General features: G+C 50.2%; 2 protein-coding genes across 4 annotated transcripts; one reads left to right on the forward strand and one right to left on the reverse strand.

Annotated features, from left to right (window-relative positions):
- Positions 1-161: 161 nt before the first annotated feature.
- kcnk4a (potassium channel, subfamily K, member 4a) lies at positions 162-8,625 on the forward strand. 3 transcript variants are annotated; one of them, XM_055512262.1, is made up of 7 exons: positions 162-525; positions 2,758-3,025; positions 3,321-3,438; positions 3,739-3,899; positions 4,042-4,225; positions 4,412-4,548; positions 4,625-8,625. In XM_055512262.1, exons 2-7 carry the CDS (start codon positions 2,837-2,839, stop codon positions 5,687-5,689), a joined length of 1,854 nt encoding a protein of 617 aa, XP_055368237.1. In that variant the 5' UTR covers positions 162-525; positions 2,758-2,836; the 3' UTR covers positions 5,690-8,625. The 3 variants fall into 3 exon arrangements, with proteins under 3 accessions (XP_055368237.1, XP_029021450.1, XP_055368238.1); XM_029165617.3 differs by having other exon boundaries at positions 164-525; positions 4,039-4,225; XM_055512263.1 differs by lacking the exon at positions 162-525 and having other exon boundaries at positions 2,793-2,978; positions 4,039-4,225.
- Positions 8,169-16,080, reverse strand: tgfb5 (transforming growth factor, beta 5). The gene is made up of 7 exons (XM_029165619.3): positions 14,730-16,080; positions 13,944-14,107; positions 13,618-13,750; positions 13,426-13,536; positions 11,945-12,125; positions 11,557-11,710; positions 8,169-10,546 (listed from the first exon to the last, which is right to left on the reverse strand). Exons 1-7 carry the CDS (start codon positions 15,085-15,087, stop codon positions 10,388-10,390), a joined length of 1,260 nt encoding a protein of 419 aa, XP_029021452.1. The 5' UTR covers positions 15,088-16,080; the 3' UTR covers positions 8,169-10,387.
- Between the last annotated feature and the right edge of the window lie 223 nt (positions 16,081-16,303).

A 16,303-nucleotide genomic window follows, 5' to 3' on the forward strand; every position in this document is an offset into this window, starting at 1 on the left:
TAAGTTAAGACTTGGTAGTTCATCAATAAACGCAACGATTCAGTAAATGAGGAAAGTAGAAAGCCTGGTGAAGATAAGTCTGTTTCATTTCAGCATACACTACATCTCAAGTGCAAGACAAACACGTGGAACATAATTCTGATCCTAAAGAAACAAGTGTCTCTTTACTTCCCAAAAAGACGGCGCTTGGAGCCCTGAAGGATGTGGAGAGCTACGCCCTCACGTCCACCTCAGGAAACTCAGGCCTTTTTCCTCTTCCTCCACAGTGACTGCACTGAACCAGATTCTCAGCGCTGTAGTGGACTTCAAATGTACTCACGCCCCGGTCTTGTCCCGTCCTAACCCTCCTCCTCCTCCCGTCTTTCCTCCCTTGTTGGAGTGATGTAGGGTCATGAGAATGGGGAAACACCTTCCAAGGAGACGACACATGTGCTGTGACAACACGCGTACTTATGGAGTTCTGAATGGCAGAAGGACGATGCTGCGTGAGGTGAACTTGCGTACCGACGTTTCATCAAACTGAAGGTAGGAGTTCACTATTTTGAGGGATTATTTTAAATTAAAACTTAAAGAGCTCAATTCTGTTACGCTCAGTTTTTAATATATTTTTGAGTATGAATGCTGATTTGATTTAGATTTAGTCATGCTTAAATTTTTAATTTGAGTTATTGGGTTAAATAGACATGTCAGTCCCTGATCCAGCATCTGTGCTCATACAAATTATCTTCACTCCGATACTACAGACAACGTAAAATGTAGGTTAGTTTGAAACAAAATGGAGCAATTCTGCGTCTGCAAGCACCGTCGCTGCGGCTGATATAACTACAAATATTCCTGCTCGGTTTCACAGCCTTGGAGCAAAGTTTCAGACAGTTTGCCTTTCTGTAAATCGTCTGTAGCCTACAACAGACCTATCATTCTTTTGAGAATCATTCTTTTCCCAGAGCATGAAACCAGAGAAGCGGAGTTGTAACCTGTGATCTCCTACTGACGTCAGTGTTAGCTCACTAGAAAAAAGGCAAATCCTTTCAGGGGTAAATTTGTGTAGAGGAGCTGTATTTTACACGGCACTGTAAATCCTTCAGTGGATGCTCCAGCTTCAGCCTCAGGCTGTTTATTCATTGCTGCTGCTTTGCCGGGACAAATAATTGAGTGGGAAAGAAATCTGTATATCATCTGTGTCATGCAAAGACCCCAACGCTTTACTTGTTTAAATACAAGTAAATGCAAAATAAACTATGATTCTTATTATCATCATATGATGTATGAATTCTGACTTCGGAATTTCATAGGAAACAAAGTAACCGACTCCCGTTAAAAACATAAACGCAGAACAAGGTTTCCCATTTTAACCAAACAACCTTAAATAGATTTTATGTTCTAACTATTCAGTTAAATGTACAGTGGATTTTGGACAATGGGCCCTGAATAGAACATGATGGTTTGGTTTTTGTAGTTGAGCTTGCATTGGTCAGTTTTGTCCTGAATGTAAACTTTAGAATAACCCACACGCGTCTTGTCGCGGCCTCACGCTCCTTTTTCAAACAGCTCACCTCATGATTTATTGCGGCACCTGCCCCAGTGTTTATCTTAGGATTAGATCGTTCTTTCAGCCACAGCTCTGCTCCTTCTAAGCCCCTCTCACTCAATATCTTAGCAAAATATCAAAATATGCCAGCAGAGGTTTAGACAGCGATAACTAATAATATGTGGGCGCTGAATCCAGGGGCAGAGAGCACGGCTGCCCCTCAGAGCAGAGCCAGCGGTCCATTAGCACAGAATGCTAACAGTCGGCCCGACTCTGGCAAATCTCAGGACACTGTCAGGCCCGAACGATGAACCCAGAGTGAAATCCCCTAATCCTGGCGTGCGTGTGTCGCAAAACCAAACACAGTTCAAAGAACCCATTAGAAGCCAAATGCAGATAAGCACCGAACTTGTTTTTGAATAGTGTTAAGACGTATGCCTGCGGGTTCGGCTGAGCCTAATCATTTGTGAGGCTGCTGGCAGGACGGCCTGGTGTGTGTCAGCCTCTCCCTGCTTATTATGACAAAGTCTCTGTGTTGTGAGCACTTATTTAATGCCACTCATGCCCCGCTGATGAAACAGCGCGAGGAAGAGGGAAACGTGCCAACTTAAAAGCTGTTTTGTTCCTTTATGCTCTCATCAAAGCGAGAAAGAAGCGGGCCGACGGTCGTCTTGGTTAAACACTGAAGGCCGAGAGCTCAAAGGAGTCAAACATTTCACGGTCACCTGATTCGAGCTTTACCATGGGACGACCTCCTGACGTCAGTTAAGGTAGCGTCTCTATTGGGCTCCAGGACCCATTTAAGGTTCCTTCAGGTTCCTAAACTAAACCTCAAGCCTCTGACAAGGAAGGTTCGACCCGGTGATTGCATGGAGACGCTGCTCTTTCCCAGCTAGCGCTGCCGGCTTCCTATTGTTCGCCCCCCCAAGCGATTCCGGACAGGCTGCAAGTTAAACAGGTCGCGGCTTTCATAGCATCACACAGTACGTCCCTGTGACACGGAGCAAACAAGATGGTCTATCTGGAGGGACAAATTTGTTTTCAGGCGGAAAGTACAGAACAGTTGTATAATAGTGACTTTCAGCTGAATTTCTCCTCTTAGGGCCTCAGTTGAGGAAACACATACTGTACAGCCAAAATCCTTTTTAACACAGCTGCAAAGATCTTGATGGTATTTATTCATTCTTAATTGTCTGATTTCTTGGTTGAATAAACTTGCTTGTTTCCAGCTTTCCGCGTTCTCCTTCCTGTTATGGCCGCCCTGAGCCTTTGAGCCCTGACCTTTGACCCTGGAGGGGCTGGGAGAACATGAGGTGCACCACGGTCTGGGCCCTGCTGATGGGCGTCATGCTTTACCTGGTGATGGGAGCGCTCGTTTTCCGCACCCTGGAGGCGCCCAAGGAGAGCTCTGCTTATGAAGACCTCCTTAAAACCAAACACAACTTCCTTGGTAATAACTCCTGCGTTACCGAGCTGGACTTCCACAAGCTGGTCAAGGTATCGCTGGACACAAACCCAACTCTGGTGGCCTTTCACATCACAGCCTGGAGATCAAACCGAAACAAACAAGATCTGTAGCAATTTTCTGAAAACACACCCGATAGTTTCTTTATAACACGTGTGACACAGAACAGCAAAATAACTTGGCCTGGGTGAAATTATACCCTTTATTACTATGTTTCTACTTCCATAATTGTGTTGTAATTGAGTTGCGTTGCATTATTTACACATCTGCTGTGTGTTTTTTTCACATTTGGATAAACGTGAGGTTGAGTGTGCGTCTCCGCTGCAGGGAGTCGTGTCTGCGGTGGACGCCGGCCTGGATGTGAGCAGCCTCCCCGCCAACTTCACCAGTCGCTGGGATGTGGCCTCCGCCTTCTTCTTCTGTGGTACCATCATTACGACCATAGGTAGGCGGCAGCACCTTCCAAAGCCTCCAGCTCTGAGACGGACCCTTAGGTCACAGGCTGACGTGGAGACTATTAATAGGAGACAGATTAAGTTGCTGGTTGTTTCTTTTTACTGTTGCATGCAAGTGAATGTGTGTTTTTGTATGCAGCAGTGGCTGACTGTAAGCCTTGTGTTAATCACACCTCACTGATGAGGGCAGTCAGATGAACGCATGACCAGCTTCCTGACGAAACAGAAATCTAAGCAGCAATTATTTCATTTTTCATAGCTTGCTTATTGAGCGCTGATCCGTTCCCCAGGTTTCGGGAACCTGTCTCCTCGGACGTGGTACGGCCAGCTGTTCTGCGTGTGCTACGCCCTGGTGGGCATCCCCATGTTCGGCATCCTGCTGGCTGGAGTCGGCGACCACATGGGCACCGTGCTGCGGAGAGCTGTGGCCAAGATCGAGACGCTCTTCCTGGTGAGACTGGTCGGTGCCGCCCAGGAAGCGGTCCTCAGGCGGATGAGGCCCGGCCCCTGCTTTATATTTTAGTTTAGTTGTTGGCCCATGGAGTTGATTTATAGTATGGTCTGCCTTTTCCACTTTGGTTCTCTGCCAGAAGCGTAAGGTCAGACCCACGACTGTGCGCGTCATCTCTGCGGTTCTCTCCATCCTGATTGGCTGCCTGATCTTCCTCGCTGTGCCGACAGTCGTGTTTCAGAAAGTGGAGGACTGGTCGTTTCTGGAGTCGCTCTACTTCGTGGTCATCACATTAACCACCGTCGGCTTCGGAGACTTTGTACCTGGTACTGGCACACACACACACACATACACACACACACACACACACACTCACACGCATGCACACGCACACACACACATGCACACACACACACACGCACACACACACACACACACACACACACACACACACACACACACACACACACACACACACACACACACACTGTCTCACCTCTCTCTGTGTTCAGGTGGCGGCCGTGAGGGCGGCATGTTCTTCAAGCCTCTAGTGTGGCTGTGGATCGTGTTCGGCCTCGCCTACTTTGCCTCCATCCTCACCATGATCGCGAACTGGCTGCGTGTGCTGTCAAAGAAGACTCGAGCTGAGGTGAGGAATCAGTGAGATTCAATTGAGTCGTGAGTTGCCCAGACCCGCCTCCCATGTTCTCCTCTCCCCCCGGCAGATGGAGGAGCTGCGGGCCCATGCCACAGACTGGACCCAGAACATCCAGAACATGTCCATGGACTTCCGCATCCCAAACCCGCTGGAGTTCAACGACCCGTTCCTTCTGCAGCGCCGGCGCTGGAAGCGCAGCGAGCGCCGCCGCATCCGCCGCGGGGCCCAGTGCACCCTGGGATACTACGTCCGGGGGGCATCCGAGAACGGGCACCTGCCGAACCGCTGGGCCGGCCTCTCCAGCTCCATGAGCCGGCTGGAGGCCCGCTCGTCTCTGGAGAGGACGCTGGCGGCCAAGGCCGGGCCGCGGGTCGGCGCCGCCGGCGGGGGGGCGGCGTTAAAGGCCCCCGGCCTCGCTCCGGACCTGCCGGCCGACGCCAGGTCCTTTCCTCACCTCCTGGCCCGGTCCTTGTCCCTCCCCGTGGCCCGCTCCGCCTCAGAGCTGGACACGCCCGCCGTGCCAGGAGAATCCCTGTCTGGGTCCGAGTCGCCTTTCGGCTCCGGGTCCGACGGTTCCTCGGTCTCCTTGTCCCTCGAGCCGTTCGCCCAGTTCCGCCAGTGTCACACCGCCAGCGGCATGGAGGAGGGCGGAGCGCGGGCCTCAGGGCCCGACGCGGCGCAACAGAACGCGGACCCGAGTCCAGAGGAGCACGCGGCGCCTGAGGCAGGAGACGGCGTCCAGCCGGCGCCCGCTCCTCACCGGCCTCGACTCGCCTCCGCCCCCTCTCCCAAGCCCTGCTCCCTGCACTCCGTCCTCCTGCCCTCCCACCCCCTCAACGTGGCCTCCTCCGCCAGCTGCCAGCTGCTGGACTTCTTCGGGGAGAACCTGGCGTACATCGACGAGTCCTCGGACACGCTGAGCGACCGCGCCCCCGCGGCGGCGAGCGAGGAGCGCAGGAGGCGCCCGCGGAAGCCCAAGAGGAGGAGCCTCCGGACACAGCCCCCGCAGCAGCAGGCGAGGAGGCCCCGGAGCGACATGCAGCCGCCCTCCAACCCCCCCACACCCCCCCCAGACGCTGCACCGGACCTGCCCCGGCAGGAGGAGCTGCCTGGGCCAGAACCCGCTCTCTGACACACTGACCTCCACCTCCAGCCTCGCTATGAATACGCTTCGACAGTATTAGAGCGCTTTGACTTCAGCTGCTTTGTGACTTGGCACGGCTCGACAGACATTCGCTTGGCTCCGGGGAAGTTTAAGAAGTCTTCAAGAAGTTAAAGATGGTCAAATTAGCAATTGACAAACCGAAACGGGTTTAGAAACTCCACTTTCTCGGATTTAAAAGGTAATTTGACCCTTTTAAAGCAAATTCAGAGCGAGAAACACACCTTCCAAATGAGGGACTTCAGCCACACCTGCTATAAACAGATGATCATGGGCTTCAGTGGTTTCAGGAGGCGATGACTCACATCATTATCCAGACATCATTACACATAATTATCGACTTTGGTGATGTGTGTTTCAGCCGCTGAGACGCATTCTGCACTAAATCTCAGATTGCAGTCGACTTCGTGAGGCGAACGTGGCGAAGTCCAGCGCCGAGCGGCAGCAGCTCCGTTCAAATAATAACACACTTCTGCCAACGCCGTGAAACAGGCGCACAACACGAAGCGCCTCTGTGGCCTGTGAAGAGACGGAGGAGCCGCAGACGTGGAACGGCCTGAACCCCTGGAAGTCCTGGATGAACCCGGCTTACTCAGACCCAGAACCTACAGCGCGAGGCCACGGTGGCTCTGTGCCCTCCGCCAGCGCCAAAATAAGTAACCGACTGAATCCACACTCACATTCAGGCTCCTGCGTATTTTGTCATGTGTTGACAGAGGGCTGGACGGATCGGGACTTTCATACGGTCCACTGTGCGCGTGTGCCGACCACGGCTCATCAGCGATGTCACGCGTCTGACTTTACTCTTCTGCTTCGCGTTGTGATAAAACAATGAGGCTTCCAGAGACTTGAACCGGGTCACAGACTAAAAGGCCACTTTACAAACTGGGTTCTTTCCAGGAACGACAAATCATTTTTCATCATTTCTGCTTTTTGGCAAATAATAAACATTCTAAAGTTGCCTAAGTGTTTTATACTATATATACATATATTTGAACTGTTCTGTGTCTCACCTAGCAGAGATTGACTTGTTGCCATATTTAGGATTTTTATAACTGAATAGTATTGTTTTGTTTTGACGTTTTAACCCGTCTGTTCCTCTTCCTGAGTTGTGGCATGACTTTAACCTTTGCAGCGGGTTCAGCCCAACACGGGCTGGATTGTGTAACAGAAATGTCGCCGTCTTCTGTTTGAACAGAGAACAGCCGGGCCTCATGGGCTCGGCTCCGTGGGCTCGGCTGCGTGGGTTCGGCCTCCGGTGCCGCTGTGATGCCCACAGATCTCTATCTTCTGTTTGCTCCTGTGTTCGGTTCCGGCTCTGCGACTAATGTGTCGTGTTTATCGTCTCCTGGAGAGCTGCGTGTCGACGGAACCGCCGGCGTGGCGTGACATCCTGACTGGACCTGACCAGGATTCGACACGGACCATGAGGTGCACGTGAGACGGACAGAAGCCCTTTGCATTTCACATTTCTGGGTCGAGTGAAGGACCAGAGTCATTGAGTCTGACGCCGTACAGGCCGGAGGGGTGGGTGGGGAGCGCTGTACACACACTCCCTCCACTCTAGGTCAAAGGCAGGGTTTATGCAGCACGCTGCTGTGCGTGTTTGCGAGCGAGCGGGGGTCCATAACATCCACAGCAGACTTCTCTCTCCGGGACAGTGGGACCCAGTGTGACACGGAGCAAAGCGCTCCACCGTGGGATAAGTACAGGTTGAATATAGCAAGGGGTAGTTAAGTGGAAAGGACTAACAGATGCTGGGGCTAGTTTACTCAGGGGGGGAGGGAGCCGCACCACAGGCCGAGCAGCAGAACCCCAACAAACACACTCAGAGCGAGCGAAGGAGGCCGCGCTCTCGCTGCGGCTTGGAGAAAAAACATTTACTGCGACGACTGGAGAGCACTTTGTATCTCTTTAAGCTATTTTAACAACAGAAGAAGCTTGGAGAAAAATCTGACGCCTCGGTAAAGACGGACAACAGCTCAGCGCCGTGTCAGTAAAGGCTCAGTTCACCCAAAAAGCGGAAAACGTCACGCGTCTGTAGAGGCTTCTAGATGTGGACACTTTCAGGTTCTTTCCTGCAGAATGTAAACACAAACACTAACTCAGCTGTTTGCACTGGGACATTTAATTTCAATGAATTGTCCCTTACAGCTACAAACAATGAAAACCACAGTCAAAAGTACCAGTTTAACATCAATATATGTAAAACTCCTACATCCTTCAAATCTATAAACAGGTCATCAAACTTAAAGCAAACATGGCATACAGAGAGAAGGCTCCTGTTTTCATATGTTGATTATTACTGATACTTTAATTAGAAACGTTCTTGGAGATTGATTATGCAGGTTTGGGTATATTACATTTTTTGCTGCTGATCATGTGACAAGAACAAAAAAAGATACAATAAATAAATCAAATGACCAGAACGCGTCGACGTCAGCCTGACCACACAACACAACACGATAAACAGAGTATGTACAGCACCATCATCATCATCATCATCATACAATCGTCACTATTAGAATCCAGATTTTTATAAAATTTGGTGATTTAACAAGCAACAATTTCAATGTTTGTCTGAAATGTGAAGTTTAGCATGAAGTCAAATGCAGTTAAATGTGTAGAGTGAAAAACATTTTCTCTTACTTACCGTCAGAGCTTCATTGGTCTCACACAAACACAGACACAGACCAACCTGTAGATGCTGTGTTTAAATGCTCATCTGCACGCTACAGTTTCAGTGTCCACCACAGATGCTGTTTCACTGGTAACCATCAGATTCACAAAAACCCCAAACCGTGTTTTTACCCCAACTGGATGGTCCAGACGAATATAGCCGAGCTTGTTGTGTTCACAGCCCTGAAAACACTCAACAATAATGTGTTTGGCACAAACAAATTGTTCTCTAAAATAACTGTGAATCGTTTTCACTGGAACCCTTGCAAAGAAACTGTTGGTGTAAAAGGGACTAATTTTCTTTTAACGTCTTTTTTTTTACTGCAGCGAGCGCCACAAAGCACGTTTCCAGATTTCAGAATCACAAAGAGTCTGGTGTCGTTCCTCCTGCTGGAACAACAAACCAAAATTAAAACATCACTCAATTCCTCCCATGTGTTCTTGGCCATCTTGTCTTTAGTGGGTTGATGTCTGGCTGTTCCTTTTTGTAATCAACATATCATTGTAGAGTCCAGACTATTAAAATGTGGAAATAATACAGTAACGGACACAGACGTCTGCCAAGGCTTTGAAAGCCTGTCACTTTCATTAGAAACATCATTTGAAGGGGTCTTTAAACCTTCAGTGTTCCTCCTTTTACCCACAACCGGCCCCTTGAAGCCGAGGACCAACCCAAATATTCTCACACTAACTAAAATGTTGCAACAAAACTATAAAAAGGCACGCACCCCCCACACGCACGCTGGAATAGACGCCGTCCTCACGCTCAGGGTCACAGGAACAACATCTGTCTACAGATGTTTTTCATAGACACAGCAGAAATCACAATGAAAAAAATCGAGGGAATCTTGTGCTATCACACATGACCTCACCGGATACACACACACACACACAGACACACACACACACACACACACACATGCACGCACACACAAAGACACACAAACCACTAACATACCAGAGAGTCTATATTTAAAAAGAGCACTGGGGATGTTTTTTATTTTCAGCTTGTAGACATTCTATCAAACGTGGTGAATGTGGATACTTGGGTGTAGAGAGACTCTGCGTGTGCGTCAGCGAGGCTGATGGTAAACATAGGTAAGACAGGAGATAATCATAGCGTGAGGACGGCAATGAGTCAACAGCTTTTTACAATAAGATAATGAACGCACATTCACAAAATGAGCATGACAGTGTGATTATGGAACCTTAGAGCCGGACCCAAATAGTTACAAATTTGCTAAGGCTGCAAAATACCACCTTCCAAAGTCGCAGCCCTTCCAAATGCAGCCCTATCATCCCACGTCTCATTTTCAAAGCCTCTCTTTTCCCTCTCTCCTTCTACCACAAATCCCAGAACCTCAAGCACCAGAGCGAGCGAGCGAGCGAGAGAGGGAGAGAGAGAGGGAGAGGAGATGAGGGAAGCATTTAAATCTAGCGTTCCGTGAGTGGTCGGGTTGGTGTCTGGAAATCTTTCACATCCTGTTTACGCCGGGCAGATTTCAGGCTGAAACCGCAGCGAGCTGGCAGGGCCTCAGCCTGGACACAGCTCTCTCTCTCTCTCTCTCTATCTGCTCCCTGCCCTCGTCGCCTGAAGACCTCTGTCTGCGAGGCCTTTCCACCCCACCTCTTTCCTATCAACACCTTCAGACCCCAAGCAAATAAGCAGGCGCTCCCGCGTCGCCCACGGCCGCAGGGGCACAGGTCTCAGAGAGCGGCTCGTGTTTTTAACGTCCACATGCGGGTTTAATGGAGCCGTGTCCTCTATCAGACGGAACGTTATGTGAAAATCTGTCATGCGCGACAAGAACTGGAGCAAAGGGTCGGGTAGCGTAAAAAAATAACATCTCAAAAGTCAACTAATGGCGATGAAACAGCGGAGATTAATGAACAGAGGCTCCACTTGTCCTCTCGTCTTCGTGTCCTGGATGGAGCCGTTCGCAGCCTGGCGCCGCCGGCCGCTCCTCTTCGTCGCCTCTTCGTCCCGCCTCAGCGGCACTTGCAGGATTTGACCACCATGTTGGAGAGCTGCTCCACGCGCGCCGAGCGCCCGATGTAGTACATGATGGTGAGGGGCTCCAGGTCCTGGGGGACGCAGCAGGGCGAGGCCGAGGCCTCCGGGTTCAGCTTGTTGTACAGGGGAAGGATCTGAGCGGGGGCACAGACAGGCGTGAACACGTTAGCTATCGCTCGCATGCACACAAGCATCAGACGGGGCCCAGACGGAACCGCTGCGGCGCCGGTCGGGGCTCAGGAGCGTTTGAAGCTCAGCCGATGACAGCTGTGGTGTTGTCCGCGTTCGCTGCCAGGCCACACGGGCCGATTCTCCGCTGGGCGACAGAATCAGTTCCAACGCTCACGTCTATGAGCAAAACGTGTTAAAGATTTCTGCCTTCATGAAAGTGCCAACGTGCTGGGAAACATGAAGTCAGATGAGGAGATTTCTCCGTATCTGGCGTCTGTTAGTTACAGCCAGCAGCCGACTTGCTTAGCTTAGCATAAAGAGGCCTGTGTTTTTCCAGCACTAACAACATCTGGCAACCAGCACTTAGACTAATTATCATCCATACAAAATCAGAGGCGCAAAACAAGCTGTGATTCTCTAGGCCGCGTCCCAGGTGAGGCTCTGTCTGAGTCGCTTCACCTCCAGGGTTCCTGCTGAGCTGTTAACCAGCTGCAGGAATGTCCGTTCCCACAACAGCCAAACTATTCCTTTGACCAAACCACAGCAGCGCGGCCCCAACGCAGCCAGCGTGAGCATGCGTATCCAGTCGGGAAGAATTAATAATGAACAGGAACGGCTAAATGCTTTTTGAGGGGCTTTAAAGCTGTGTAGGCAAATTCATTACAGACAGGTCAACTTAAAGCAGGAAAATGCCTCTATGCAGCACTTTTACTACAAATATATTGAAAATCCTACACATCAACAAGCAAAACCCAGAGAGTTCTGCAATGGTCTGTGACAAACAGACCGGTGCGAGGTGACAGCCCATTATGACTGTGGGCTCAGCCAACCTTAGCTAACCGTGGTGTTTATCCACCACAACCTATGAACCGTAACTGAGTTCAGAGGTTCAAGCTTCGTGCAAGAAGGAGGTTCGATACCGTGGCTTTAATGCATGTCAGTCTCGGCCGGGTTTAACTCCTCAAACACTCACCATGTTGTAGTGGTTGTTGGCGCTCCACAGATAAGGACAGTTTCCGGCACAGAAGTTGGCTTTGTAACCTTTGGGCTCGTGGATCCACTTCCAGTTGAGGTCCCGCCTGAAGTCGATGAAGAGCGAGCGCAGGCAGCATCCGTGGTCGGAGCCACTGGGACAAACAGAGAGAAACGTCAGGTGCTGCTCGGACCAGAGACGGACCGGAAATGGACCAGAGAACGTCCAGAGACAGTCCGGAAAGGACCAGAGACGGCCCAGAGACACACCAGAGATGGACCAGATACAGTTCAGAGACAAACCAGAGACAGACCGAACTTGGCCCAGAGACGGACCAGAAACGCGGCCCGGACACGGCCCGGACGCGGGGAGGCGACTGTGTGCCTACCGGGAGCAGGTTGTGGTGTCGGCGGCGGCCGCTCTCTTCTTGCGGTTCTTCTTGGCCGGGTTGTCGACTCTGTCGCTGGGCAGCAGGGTGAGGATGAGGTGCGGCGTCTTGGTGCTGAAGTCGGCCTGGCCTTTGACCTGACCCGGCTTCCTGATCCGACGCAGCTGCTCGTCATCCACACCTGCAGGTATTAGAGTTGTTCACAAGAGATGTGTGTTATCAATCTGTAAAATCTTTTTTTTTTTATTCTAATGTGGATGATTAAAATGTGTTTGCCCAAATGTTTTTTCATCTTATTTACCTTTTAAAGTTATTTTACTCCTAATGAATGCTTTTTTTATGTACATTGAGACTATTTTGTTTTGAACATTTGAATGTCATTTAACAAATACAATGACAGAAACGATTCTCACTTTAACTGATTTTAGTTTTAATAATTAGTTTTAATTAATTTAATTTTAGATTTTAGCTCCTGGGCGCAGGAGCGCTACAGCTCAAAACAAGCCGGCGCTTGTCTGGCAGTATCAAAAGTTGACATTTTTTCCAAGCGTGGAAAAAAACCCTGACTTGGCTCAGCTGAGAGTAAATCTTGAGGGAAGTGTCGTAATTTGGGCCCTAAATAAAGAAACAGAGTTCAGTAGTTTCACAGTGTGTGAGGGAACAGTGGCTCCATTATTCCTGTATCGTGATGAGCGATTCATCATCCAGAAGACACCTTAGAAAGACGTCTATACATTATGTCATCTGCAGAATTAATACCGCGCCGAGCAGCGTTTGAAGACTTGCTCAGATTCTTTACTTAAATAGAAGAACCACAGTCTCAAAATAGTGCATCTATTATCAGCAAATTGTATTTTAAGCAGCAAAGTCAACATCTCTTCTACAGTAAAATTTCTTGTCTGGTTAATGTATAGATATGTATTTATTTATATTTGACTTCACTTTTTACTGTTGTAGCGGCTGTAACGTTTTATTTCTTTTATTTTTAGTCCATGTTGCTGTTTAACATGGGGAGGTTTTGGAGCCTTTGATGATGATTAATCGAGCAGGAAAAAGAGCAAAACCAAGTTAAGATGAAGAATTTTCCAGTTGTTTTTAGACTAATCTGTTGTGTAATGATTCATATCAATAATTACAGTTATTTAATGGATAATGACAGTTTTCTATATTCGTGGGGCTGTTTTTTACATCAAGGTCATTTAAGGTCAGTTTTGTTAGCAAGAAGGAAAAGAGAGGCGTTTATGGAAGAATTCACTTTGTGAAACCTCTCTCACTCATAAAGCTCAAACTAAATGTTTTGGAACTTGTCACGTGGTTGAAAACTACACTTTAATCTGTGCAAATGTTGCATTATGAGTGAAATTGAATCTGCACCAATAAAAGCAGAACAAAACAGAAATACTCACAGCGCTCATTGTGTAAATGATAGAAACTATTCGCGAGTCCCTATTGTTGGCGATGAGTTACAAGTTGTATCAAACCTGCAAACAGAGCCTCCAGCTCCTCGCTCTTGTTGGGGACGATGTTGTTGGTGGAGGGGACGAAGGTGCAGCAGGGACAGTGGACGCCCAGCTTCAGCCCCAGGTTGTTCTCTGAATCAAGGAGAAGGCGACAAACGGAGGGTGAGTGGGACCGTGCGGACCCGCAGCGATGCTGCTTTATGAGGAGCTGACCTGGGTCTGAGAGCCAGTCCTTGACGGTCTCTGTGACGTCCACCGAGACCCAGGCCCCCTTGGCCTTGGGCTGGACGGTGCGCGAGTCGATGTAGCGCTGGGTGGAGGTGCTTTCCTCGTCGGGCTTCAGCAGCTGATGCAGAGACGCACACAGAATCAGGGAGGTTGACAAACATCTCTGCCTGTAAATATTATAGTCCGCGTGTGGTTGCAGGGCGCTGGGTTCATGTTGCTTCATTCTGACTGAGTCACTGTAGAAAACAATAACAACCCGCTCCTCGTGGGCCAAACCTTTGACGGATGCGGGTTCATTGCAGAGGTTTTACCTGGTAGAGCTCCACTCTCTGCTCCGAGGCCCGGGCCTGCGGGTTGGGAGCCCTGAAGATCCTGAACTCGGCTTTGACCACGGTGCTGTTGCTCAGGTCCACTCCGCTGACGTCAAAGTGGACGACTCTGTAGTGGGGGCTGGGCGCTACTGGCTGCACCGCGTCTGCACGGGAAACGGCACCGGCGGTGACTACAGTCAAACCATCATCTCATGTCCTGTTACACAATGTTGTATTTATACTGCTGGTTACAACTGCGCTGTGGGTCCGATGCATTGTCTCGGATGTAATTACAAGAGACGAGCATTTTTATACCAAATTATAGGCTTTGTTACAGTGAGTAAATGTGTCAGATCTGATGTTTAATAAATGTCTGATGCTGCGTTTGTGGCTCTAACTGTACACACTTCATGTCAAAACCCATAACGCTGCTCTGAGGGCTTCGATCCAGTTAAACTGAAGGTGCAGGTGCTTCGGTTTCATTTATATATATATATATATATAGAGAGAGAGAGAGAGAGAGAGGGAGAGAGAGAGAGATTCTAGTTCGTTTACTGCAGGAAACATCTTCTGATGTTAGTTACTACCCAGGTAAAACACAAAATAAAATGTGATATTCTCATATGTCTATTAACTATAATAGTCCATCAGGAATCAACTATTACTTCAGATTATATGTCTTCTCTGCAGCATGTTAACATCTATTCTACTGCTGAACAGAACGTACAGATCATTATCACCATTACACACAGTGGGACCCCTGTCGCGCCCCGCGCGTGGACTCACTTGTGGCAGTGCGCGTGGGCAGCATGTCAATCCTCTGCACCTCTTTGGCGTAGTAGTCCTCTTCGCTGCTCTCGCGCTCGCACGTGGACTCCGCCAGGCGCGCGCGCTCCTTCTGCAGCTCCCGCGTGCTGTTGTACAGCAGCATGACCTCCGGGGGCACCGGGCCAGGCGGCGGGGCCTCGTCGTCATCCGGCGGGCTGCGGATGCGCAGCTTGCTGAGGATCTGCCCGCGGACCGCCTCGATGCGCCGCGACTTCTGCGCGTCCAGGTTGATGGACTGGCACGTGTTGAGCGCGTGCACCACGAACACGCCGGAGAAGCGGAGGAGCAGCAGCAGCGCGAGGCGGGGGGGCCACATTGTCCGGTGGGGAGGCGAGGACGCGGTGGAGCAGACCCGGAGGAAACCGTCAGAACCACTGGACTGAAGCTGAAGCCGAACGGAAGCAGACTCGGAGAAATATGCGCGTAAAGAGTCGGAAATCTCCAAATCCAAAAACCAATATCCAGTTCTAACTGGACACCTTGGTCAAAACCGCACTTGTCGAGTCTCCATATATTGCGCTAGGTCATTTTAACAGGGACATCAGACACATAAACACGCGTCGTCGTGTGTTCACCGCATGCAAGAAAGTCTAAAAAGGAGCGTTTGCGCCAAAGCGGACGACGGTGAACGAAAAACGAGGCGTCAGCCGAGCGTTGCCGGTGCGCGCGCGCGCGCGCTCTCTCCACACGTCAAGGTGTTGGTATCTGAAGGTGAGCCTGTGTGCTGCGTTACGGGTTCGTCCGCCTCCGCTCGCCGCTGTCCATCCTCGGATGATCTCGGGAGAAACCAGTCACCACGGGAGCTCAGCCCATGTCGCAGAGGCTGCAAATAGAAACCCGCACCTCTCACTTGATCCGCGGCGGCAGGGCTCCCGAGCCTTCACCCCCACTAGACCCGCGAGGAGCGAGGCACCGGCCCATGTCCGCGTCCAGAAAAGCCCGTGGAGGCTTGAAAAAGTCCAGTCGGCTCCTGTCACTCACGGCTGTAGGTAAACACACGCAGGCAGCGCAGGAACGTGGGGGGAAAAACTTGATTTATGTTGGGAAAATCTTGGTGGGCTCATATAAACATCACGACACGGAAGACGTCACTCGATACAAAAACATATGACGCAGAAAAATATATGAAAGAAGTCCTTGTGCTGTGATGTTTTTTTTTTAAATGTAACCTTTACAGTCAGCTAAAGATCCCCACTTCAGATGAGGTCCAGTCTGATCCGTGCCGGGCTCAAAGTGCTGCTGGAAACACTGAGACCTGCTGCGTGGAGTGTCCCACAGATGTGCTGTGAGAAACGATCCGGGCCCCAGACAGAAAGCGTCTGGGAGGGAGGGGTGATGGTGGGGCGGGAAGCCACCAGAATGAGGAGTGTGATTATGTGGGCAAGTCATCCTCCTCCCGCTACGAGTCGCACACATTGTACAGCGGCGTCGCTCCTCAAAAACAATCACACCCTCACGCTGCAGGTAAAGCTGCCTGAGGCCCATCGCACGTACGTCCAACACCAGTCTGAGCTTTTGAGTCCTCCACCTCT

This window comes from Betta splendens, chromosome 10, assembly GCF_900634795.4.
Source record: "Betta splendens chromosome 10, fBetSpl5.4, whole genome shotgun sequence".
Classification (NCBI taxonomy): Eukaryota; Metazoa; Chordata; class Actinopteri; order Anabantiformes; family Osphronemidae; genus Betta; species Betta splendens.

Excerpts from the sequence above, each read along its gene's own strand:
- kcnk4a (XM_029165617.3), top strand. The coding sequence starts at position 2,837 with ATGAGGTGCACCACGGTCTGGGCCCTGCTGATGGGCGTCATGCTTTAC. Across the intron at positions 3,026-3,320 it reads ACTTCCACAAGCTGGTCAAG|GGAGTCGTGTCTGCGGTGGA; the intron begins GTATCGCTGGAC and ends TCTCCGCTGCAG. Across the intron at positions 3,900-4,038 it reads AGATCGAGACGCTCTTCCTG|AAGCGTAAGGTCAGACCCAC; the intron begins GTGAGACTGGTC and ends GTTCTCTGCCAG.
- tgfb5 (XM_029165619.3), bottom strand. The coding sequence starts at position 15,087 with ATGTGGCCCCCCCGCCTCGCGCTGCTGCTGCTCCTCCGCTTCTCCGGC. Across the intron at positions 14,108-14,729 it reads GCCCACGCGCACTGCCACAA|ACGCGGTGCAGCCAGTAGCG; the intron begins GTGAGTCCACGC and ends TTTCCCGTGCAG. Across the intron at positions 13,537-13,617 it reads GGACTGGCTCTCAGACCCAG|AGAACAACCTGGGGCTGAAG; the intron begins GTCAGCTCCTCA and ends TCCTTGATTCAG.